This window comes from Coenobita brevimanus, chromosome 94, assembly GCF_032717465.1.
Source record: "Coenobita brevimanus isolate Jiangsu-jjx chromosome 94, ASM3271746v2, whole genome shotgun sequence".
In the NCBI taxonomy this organism is placed as follows: Eukaryota; Metazoa; Arthropoda; class Malacostraca; order Decapoda; family Coenobitidae; genus Coenobita; species Coenobita brevimanus.
In genome coordinates this window covers 20,470,314-20,479,923 of record NC_137047.1, presented here as the reverse complement: position 1 = coordinate 20,479,923, position 9,610 = coordinate 20,470,314, and the positions used below count along the sequence as shown (strand labels likewise).

The 9,610-nt window shown below is 45.3% G+C and overlaps 1 protein-coding gene across 1 annotated transcript in view; it reads left to right on the top strand.

Annotated features, from left to right (window-relative positions):
* Girdin (protein girdin) overlaps positions 1–9,610 on the top strand; it is an 818,609-nt gene that overhangs the window by 406,833 nt on the left and 402,166 nt on the right. Inside the window, exon 4 of the mRNA XM_080282575.1 lies at positions 6,918–7,130. Within this exon, the coding sequence (XP_080138701.1) occupies positions 6,918–7,130 (213 nt within the window). The remainder of the gene's footprint in view (positions 1–6,917; positions 7,131–9,610) is intronic.

Below are 9,610 nucleotides of genomic sequence, written 5' to 3'. Positions count from 1 at the left end.
AGGGAGGGAGGGAAGGAGGGAAGATAGACATGATGTTAATTTGAGAGAGAGAGAGAGAGAGAGAGAGAGAGAGAGAGAGAGAGAGAGAGAGAATGAAAAAGTTGTGGACAGTGAGTTTGTGGGGACAGAAGTGAGAAAGGAAGATGAGCGGTGGACATAAGAGTGGGAGGCAAGGATAAGAACTCAGTATAAATTGCTCATAATATACACGGACCCCACGCCTGGACTTTGACATTGACCCTATGACCTGGACCTCTGATCAGAATCCAATCATTTCTTGCCATCTCCACACACGATGGGTATGCCAGTTTTGATTCGAATTGGATGAGACGAGGAGATATCTTGTTTACGTCCATGCATACACTCATACATGTACCCATACTTATATACACACACATGTTTACATATACCCATACTTACATAAAAACATACATACATACATACATAGAACGACTCGACGACAACGACTTGATATTACAGACTTTCACTCATTCACTCATGACTGAAGGTGAGTAAAATAAGCGATTGTGGGTGAGTGAGATTGGGTGAATGATTGAAGAGGGATGAGTGAGAGTTAGAGAGTAGGCATGGGTCGATGAGTGACTGAGGGGAAAGCGAGTTGAAAATGATATATTTCTTTATGATAACCGAAAATTCAAAATGAGTCTGTTTTAAAAATAATGCAATGAAATTAACTGACGCATTGATACTTTTACCGATTTTTTTTTATGTAATTGGATATTCGCATCCATTTCTTAAAAATCTGTGAGTAATGGAAATCCCACGTGCAATTTTCGTATTACCGGGATAAATATTTAACACTCCTTTGTGCTTTGAATTTATTTAATTGTTATAACTGTTTCTGTTTACATCACTGGTTACTTCATCATCATCATCATCATCATCATCATCATCATCATCATCATCATCATCATCCCCTTATCCCACCCCACCTCATAAATCCTATCAGCTGTTTTGATCTGATTACCAGTTCCTCCCCTCTGTCCCCTTTTCCCTTCTCCTACCCCCTGCTCTCTTTCGCTTCCTGTGTCCCCTCTCAAGCTTCCTTACTTCTCCCCACTTAGCTCCCTTTCCCTCTTTCCTCTTCTTCTCTCTTCTCACCTCCTCTTTTCCACCACATCTCTTCTTTCTCCCCTCCCCCCTTCTCATTACTAAATTCTCTCGTCTTTCATCTCTCTTCTTTTTTCGTCCTCTCTTCGCTCCCTCTCAGGTCTCCGTCTTCGTCATCTGTCTTTCCCTTCTTTCTCTCTTCCCCATTTGCCCCCTCTTTCCTCCTTCCCCTCTCTCTTTCCGCCTTCCACTCCTTTCCTCCTTCCCTTCTCTTTTTCCCCCTTCCCCTCCTTTCCCCCTTCCTGACCGTCCATGATACCGGCAACAGAAGCCCTTTAGTGTGTCGTGTTTATATCTGTTGGGGAAGACTGGCAAATGTCGGGAGGATGGAGGGTTGGGTGGGAGGAGGAGGGGACGGCGGGAGGAGGAGTAGGAGGAGGAGAAGGGAGAGAAGGGCAGATAGTAGGAGCGAGGGAAAGCTAGGGAATGGGAGAGGGAGGGGGGGATAGGGAGTGAGAGAGGGAGAGAAGGGTAGTAAATGAGAAAGGAAGGGGAATAGAGAAGGGGAGTGGGTGTGAAAGGGAGAGGAGGAGAGGCAGTGAGAGAAGGATGGAAAGGCAGGGAGTGAGAAAGGGAGAGGAGAAGGAGGGTAGGAAATAAATTAGGGTGGGAGGGAGGGGAGGAGAGGAAGTGAGAAAGGGATGGAAAGGCAAGGATTGAGAAAAGAAGGGAGGGGTAGGAAGTGAATGAGGGTGGGAGGGAGGGGTAGGTAACGAAAAAGGGAGGGAGCGAGGGGTGGGAAATGAGTGGAAGAGAAGGGTAGGGAGCGAGGGATTGGGGAATTAAAATAAGGGTGTTCCTGTGACCTCATTTTTATTAAACAGCTGCTTGAGAGGACAAACGGGCGTGTCAGGGTGAGTGACTGAGTCAGTGGAGGCTGTAAGTGGGAGAGGTGGCATGTATTTGGTCAAGATAATTTACACACTTCAAAACACATCCTGCACTTACCCGTCCAGTGTAACTCAGCCGCCTCCCCACCTTCACTTTTGTTCCCCCGGACAGATAATGAAATATTTTGATACAGGCAATTTCTGTAAATGCCAGTGTTGTTACTCTCGTTCCAAGTCAAGGAAATTCGAGCACAAAGCATTTTCTTCCTGAACATAAAAAAAATCTGTAACACCTGCTCTGCAGTAACGACTTTTCTCTAATATTTTAGCTTTCGCCAAACCATTTGCATTAGCCTTTATTAAGAAGTCCATCCACTATTAAATAAGTTAAACAACAAGATCATCAGACCTTCATTTAGTTAGTGTGTTTTTGGCGCTATGTTGTCATTGAGGTGATTGAGGTGCTGGTGTTGGGTTAAGGCCTGTTTCCCTTGTCATCTCATTTATCTCCCTTCCATCCGCTATTTGGGCTTAACATCACATTTCGCCCATGATCGCCACAGTTACATTAGTTGTCTATGGACAGATCGGTAGGTGCCGGCATGATGCTTGTTACAACAATATTAGACAACAGAAAATAAATGAGTGAATTATATCTAAAAATAATTTCTGATCACATTGTTCTGTATACTAATATACAGGTATCGCACTTGTGTATAATTACCTTACATTCCATCCTTTTCTGTGATTACCTTAGACCACTAATTAACCAGCATTACCTTCCTATGATCAGCATCCCCTTCTTTACGAGCAGTAATGAGCCTGGGGAGTCTTATTGTGTTTTTTTTTCTTTTCCATAATGCTGGTGATTGTTGTGGAATTATGGTGGTGAGTGAGGTAATGCGGTAACAGTTTTGTTGTACTGTAGTGTATTGTACTGTATTGTCTTAAAGCAGCGGTGTTTGCAGGTACAAAAGTGATGTCTTCCCGGCGCCGCGCTAGCCCAAACATCCTCTCTCACACTCTGCAGTCCTCGCACAATAACCATCCCAGACTCTGTTACCTGACTCTATTACCTTCCTTCCTCAGATTAGAACGTAAAAGAAGCGGCATATTACCTGCTGCACCGTAATTGTTACTAATAAGTGGGATTGATGGAATCCAGTTATAGCAACAGAAATGCATAATAGGTCTCTGCAGAGTAGGCTACCCAGTGCAGTGGACCACACATCCGCTCAGTTGTCATTCATGCCTTCGAAATTCTGGGCTTCACCCAACAGGTTCACGATCCTCACACAAAACTGTATTTCATTAGGCCTGTAGGCCAGAGGCCATTCCGTCAATGGCCAATTGAAAAAAAAGGGGTGGTGGAGAGGTTGTTTTCCTTATCATGTGTACGGCACCTCCTGCACCTTCATTAATCCATTTCCGTCCTCCATCAAATCTTTTGCTTCCTCAATTTTCACATCTCGCTTTTTGGCATACATTCACTTACCGTATCAAGCTTATTTCTTGCCCCTTCACGCCTCGTCGCACCCTCTTACTTTTTAATAACTACACCCCCTCCATCACTCGATGTGGGGATATGGCAGTCACTTATCCACTCCACCACCAGCAACCTTCCTCTGTCACGCAGAACACCTCAAATACTCCATCTTCGTCACTTTCATGCCTCTCACCTTTCCTTCCCATGTCATCCGTTCTGCCCTCCTTTCTCTCCTCAGCCCTTTACTTCACCTTTATTCCGACTTTTCCTCATCATGCTGTCACCCTTTCCACTCGCCCTTTTCCCTATCCTCTTCCTTTTCCTCTTCCTCATCCCCTCCCTTTCCATCTTTGTTCCCTTTGCCTCTCCCATTCCATCCCTTCTCCCTCCACACTTCTTCGGTTTTCCCTTCCCCTCCTTTTACGTACCCTTTCCTCTCTTTCCCTCATCACTTCCCCACCCCTCCCCTCCCCTCCTCTATTTTCTCTCTTTCCCCTTCCCTCCCCCCTCTATTTTCTCCTTCCCCCGCCCTTCCCCGGAGACAAATGATCACCCACACCTCCAACCCCTCCCCCCCCCAACTCCGACCCCCTACCGTCATATTGCCTTCGTTTACCTGTGCAGTCTCGCCCTCGCTGTTTTTCTTGTGTTTTCTTGCTAGCTGCTGTGTCGTAAATTACCTGTGTCGGATCTTGAGAGAGAGAGAGAGAGAGAATAGATCAGCAATTAATTAGATAGGAAGACTGGCAAAGATGAAAGAGTGAAACAGGGTGAATAATGTATGAGTAATGAAAGTGAATAAAACCAAATTATTGAATAAGATTGAGTGAGTGATTAAATCTGGTATAAATGAGTGAGAGTGGATCGGCGGGAATGTGTGTTAATGTACCACAGAATGATGAGTGATAAAAAAAGAGAGAACCCGTCTTGAGTAAGAATGAGTGAGTGAATCAAGAAAACTAGCATACCGTAGATGAGAGAATGAGAGCATGTGTGACTGTGCAGAAGAATGAGCGGGGGTGAAAGTGAGTCAGAAGCGATGAGTAAGAGCGAATGAGTACGTAAATTGAGTGAATGAGTGCATCAGTTAAGAGTGCGTGAGTGCGTGCGTGAGTAAGGAAAGCTAGCAAAAGGGGAGAAAATTTGAGCATGGTTATACAGATGTACTAATAGTGAGTCAGAGTTAACGAGCAAGACAGAGTAATCGAGTGTGAGTGATTGTGTTAGTGAATTTGAGTGTGGGCGATTGAGTGAGAGCCAGTGTTAACAAGGAATGATTGAGTGAGCGTGCGTGAGCGAGTGAGTGAGAAGGGAATGAACGGTAGCGACAGTGAGTGCGCCAGTGAATGAGTGGCTGAATGGAAGTGAGTGAGTGATTGAGGGTGTATGCGTGAGTGAGAGTGAGTGAATGTGACTGAGAGTGAGTGTGTGAGTGACTGAATGAGTGTGGCTGATCGGGAGCTTGAGTGAGTGACAAAAAATGCAAGTAAATTAGAGTAACTGGATTAGAGTGAGTTGCTGAGAGGGGACGTGACTGAGTGAGTGAGTGACAGCGTGACTCACTGCTCCAGTAAGTTATTCTCTCACATTCCCACGTTATTCATTAAGGTCACACACACACACACACACACACACACACACACACACACACACACACACACACACACGGCTAGCAAATTTTACGAGTTTGTGTGTGTGTGTGTGTGTGTGTGTGTGTGTGTGTGTGTGTGTGTGTGTGTGTGTGTGTGTGTGTGTGTGTGTGGGTGAGAGAGAGAGAGAGAGATGATAAAGGAAGTAGAGAAGAGAAATAAAATTGTGATGAAAAATAGTAGACAGAATAGATAAGAGTAAAAGAAGTTAAAAAAAAATGTTATATAGCAAACACTGCAGGGATCACGAAAAAAATATAAATATATATATATAGCAAACACTGCAGGAATGATTGTTATAGCCTATGTTTGTCGTGTGCATTGCCTGTCAAGCGTGGAGAACCTGAGAGTCAGCCTGGGAAAAATATGACAATAGAAAGAAAATGGAATCTGGGACGTAGGCAAGGACAAAGTAAATATGAGATAGAAAAATATCAAAACATACAGTAAGGCAAGGGAAAGAATTTTTATTTTCTCACCCACACACTCCTGTGTAAGAAATAGTTACCCTCACTTCCTCCCCACCCCCCAGTCCTCTACTCCTCACTCCCTTATTCCTCTGCTCCTCGTTAGCCGCTTCCATCACTCCCTCTCACCTTCTGTTCATCCATTCACTTTCCTACTCTTATACCCCATATTTGAAACTTTTTCACCCCCTCACCTCCGTAGCACTTCGACATTCCCCCGCTTTCTCTCCCCCTTACTACCGTGCCTTCTCTTCGTCTGCGTCTCACACGCGTCCATTTTAATTTGTGCATACCTCAACCCCTCCGTCACTCCCGCTGTCACTCCCTTGTCATTCACTCCCTCTCCCTCACATTTCTTACCTCGTTTCCCTTTCCTCACCCTCTGTCTCTTTTGCTTTCCCTTCTTCGCTATTTTGCTTCCTTTCCCCCACTTCTGTCCCCCTTATTGCTCCCCCTCTTGTTTGTCCCCCTTACTTCCCGGCCGTATCCCTGTTCCCCTCTAACTCTAACCCCCCATCACTCCCCCTTTTTCTCCACCGTTCCCCTCACTTGATCCCCACCCTCTCACCCTGGCTTCGCAGCCCATATTCCCCTTCTGACACCCTACTTTCTCATTTCCCCTCACTCACCTCACCTCGTCATGCTTCTTCCTCCCTATCACCCCACTGGCTTTCCCCACTCTCCAGTTCCTATCCCTCCCCCGACCCCTTCATCCACCGTCCCTCTCTGACTTCGGTTGGCGTCAGAGAAAGACTGACATGTTTTATTTGTCACAGGCGTCAAGTGTGTGTGTGTGTTTGTGTGTGAATTAGTTGATGTCTTATGTTCTCAAGGAACGTACGGAAATTGTGTATGTGGGACTCTGTACGTGCAAGACGTGTGTATGCACTGACATGAAGATGTGTGTACCTTAATGTGCGTGTGTATGTGCGTGTGGGGTCAAGTGAGTGTCCTCAGAAAAATGTGGTGGAGGGACCGGCCTGACCTGTCCTAGTACCCTGCCCCTCCACCCACCCTACCCCCCGCGCCCCGTGTGTGTGTGTGTGTGTGTGTGTGTGTGTGTGTGTGTGTGTGTGTGTGTGTGTGTGTGTGTGTGTGTGTTAGTATAGAAGTTTATGGCATATAGATATTGAATTCTTACATTTTTATCTGAAGTAAGTAACATACTTAGCTTTTTTTTTTTTTTTTAAGAGCAGGTGTATCCTAGTAGTGGATGATAGGAAATATAAAGGTGAGTTAAACAGAAACGCAGTAAAACGGTATACCGATTGTTGTAAAGCGTGTGTCATCTCGTAGTTTGGTACTTATAATTTAAAGGGTCTTATAGTTAACAATGTCTACCATTGTGTTGCAGGACGTGCTGAACCAGACGGTGGTGCTGCAGCTGCCTGACGTGGTGGCTCTGTCGCGTGCTGGCGATGGCGCTAGTGGTGTGGGTGAGGTTAGGCGGCTGCTGCTGCTGGTGCTGGGATGTGCTGTGCAGGGCCCCGGCAAAGAGCACGTCATCGACACTATCAAGCGTCTCGACATCAGCACTCAGCACTCCATCGTCGAGTGTATCAAGGAGGTTGGTACCCTTCACCAGTCATGTTCATGCTCGCACCCTGTCCAGGTTCCTTGGGTTGCATATTATACAGTATTATCTTACTCACAAATACGAGTGTTGCCACTTATGCATTTTCTATTTCCTTCTGTCGAGAGACCCCCTCTGTACCCCTGTCTGAAGCAGCATGGAGGGGGAGACCACTTCAGTCACTGATGAAGCAAAAATGTCCTTCACCGTTTTGGTTTAGGGGCCCCTTCAGGAAATGTAAAACGTGATCGATACTGCCCACCCACGACATAGGCGAAAGCCTGTAATTTCTGCTCATACATACATACAGTACATAGATACATACATACAGCAAGGGATTTATGAAAGCTGTTACTGTATGCAAACACTTGGTCTGTTCTCTCTTGGAGCACGATAATAGCTTGGAGGTTGTCAGTGGTGTGCCATGTAATATCCACGCCTGCTGACTTGGCTAACATAGACGAGATAAATCTGGCGTCAGCACCACCACCGCCTAGAAAATGTATTGCTTCTTGGTTCGCACGCTTGGAGAGAAACTGCTGGTAGTTTGGTGTCAGGGCTTGGCACATATTACAGACAGTATAATTTTCAGTTTTTATTTCTCCTCTTCGAAGGTGCCTGTGAAGTACGTGGAAAACTTAGTAATATTAATGTGTGAAAAGAATGTAAGCAGCCATTGTTGTTGGGCACGGCAGTCAGTGGTTTACCATATATCATCCTCTGTTACAAAGGTTTCTTGTAAGAATGGACAAACTACGGTCAGCTTTAAGAAAACATATTTTGTTCAAATTAGGGATTTTTCATATCAAACCTCATTTGTTGTGTAAATTAAGATATGTACCTTATGTGGGCAAGAGAATGTTTGTTCGGTCATGTTTGTTGGTTGGCTTAGGAGGAGAGTTATTTCATTTTGCACATGACCCAGAGATACTTTACGAAGAAAGCACATTATTCTGTGTTCGAGTCAACTGTTGCTACCTCGTCTTTGTTCTAAATATTTACTGAAGCTTGAAGTGGCCAGCCAAGAATCTGTATTGCACACCCACGCAATCTACTTCTCCATTTTGCAAGCTCTATCTTGTAAAATCCATAATCCAATTCTCACGCGGTCCCGGTGTCCGAGATTACATGCGTGCTTTACTGGCGGACACCACGGCTGCTGGGATGTGGCAAACGATTGTGGGGGAGAGAGTTGAAGGAAGGGAGCAAGGGGAGGTGGAGGAGTTACAGTGAATGATTGGTGAGAAGGGGAGCCAGCGCAGTACAGGATGAAAAAAGGGGAACAACAGCCGGAAAGAGTGGATGTGAGCAAGTAGTACGTAAATGGTGATGTGGGTATTGGAGAAGATGCTGTAGGTGTCGGGATATGTGGAGTGGATGAGGGAGTATTTTATGTGAGTGCACGTGGTGTTGATGAGGGAGTACGTAGTGTGGGAGAGGAAGTACATGGTGTGGAATAGGTAGTACGTGGTGTGCTGTTGGAAGTATGTGGTGTGAAAGTTGGATATTTGGTATGTGAGTAGGTGATAGAGGTGTGGATGTAGGTGGAAGTGTTGTGGGAGAAGGTTGTGTTGAGTGTGCTAGAAGTAAATACAGAAATGAGAGAAGGAATAGATGGTAGCTATGGGTATAAGGACTGCAGCAGTGGCGTAGCATTTAGAGAAGTGAAAAAGATGGCGTGGAAGAGGAAGTGAAGGAAGGTGAATGGTAATTATTGATGAAAGTTGGAAAACGAAACGAGGTGAAGAAAGCGTGGCAGAGGAGTCAGTGAAGCAAGATAACGATAAAGACTGAGGAGAGCTGTAAGAAGATAGAAAACTGAAAGTGAAACGTGGAAATTCTGTCAGATCTCAGTATTTAAGATGAGAAGATTGAGAATAAAATGTGAGCAATGGATATGAATCGTGACAGGCGACAGAATATGAGTATATACAGTATTTGAAGTATGAGGTTTGAATGAGTCAAATATTTGGTGTGTGATGTGGAGATTGGGTGTGAGGGGTGAGGTGTCAAGTGTGGATAGTGAATAGTTAGCCTAAGTTTGAAGTGTGAAGTATGAAGTGTGATGACAATAATAGTGCTGATGTGAGGACGTGTGGCCGTGGACTGTGTATGAGTTAAGTATGTGAGTCTCCTTCCCACAACCCGCTATCGTGATCGTTGAGAGGATAATGGTTGTGAGGCATTGTGATGTGGAGGACGTGTGTGGGTGGGGATGGGGGTGAAAGAGGGTGTGGGGGAAAAGGATGAGGATGAGAGAGGGTGTGGAGGTGGGGTTGAAAGAGGATATGATATAGTAGTGAGGGGATTATGTAGATATTGAAATGGGTGGTATGGATGTAGAAGAGGGATACGTAAAGGATGTGTGGGGGTGTTGAGGGATGGGAGAGAGTGATGTGGGTGTGGGTGTGGAAGAGGATTGTGCACAGTACAGTAGGTGTAAGTTGGTAGTTGGGAGTGAGGGTGGGTAGTAT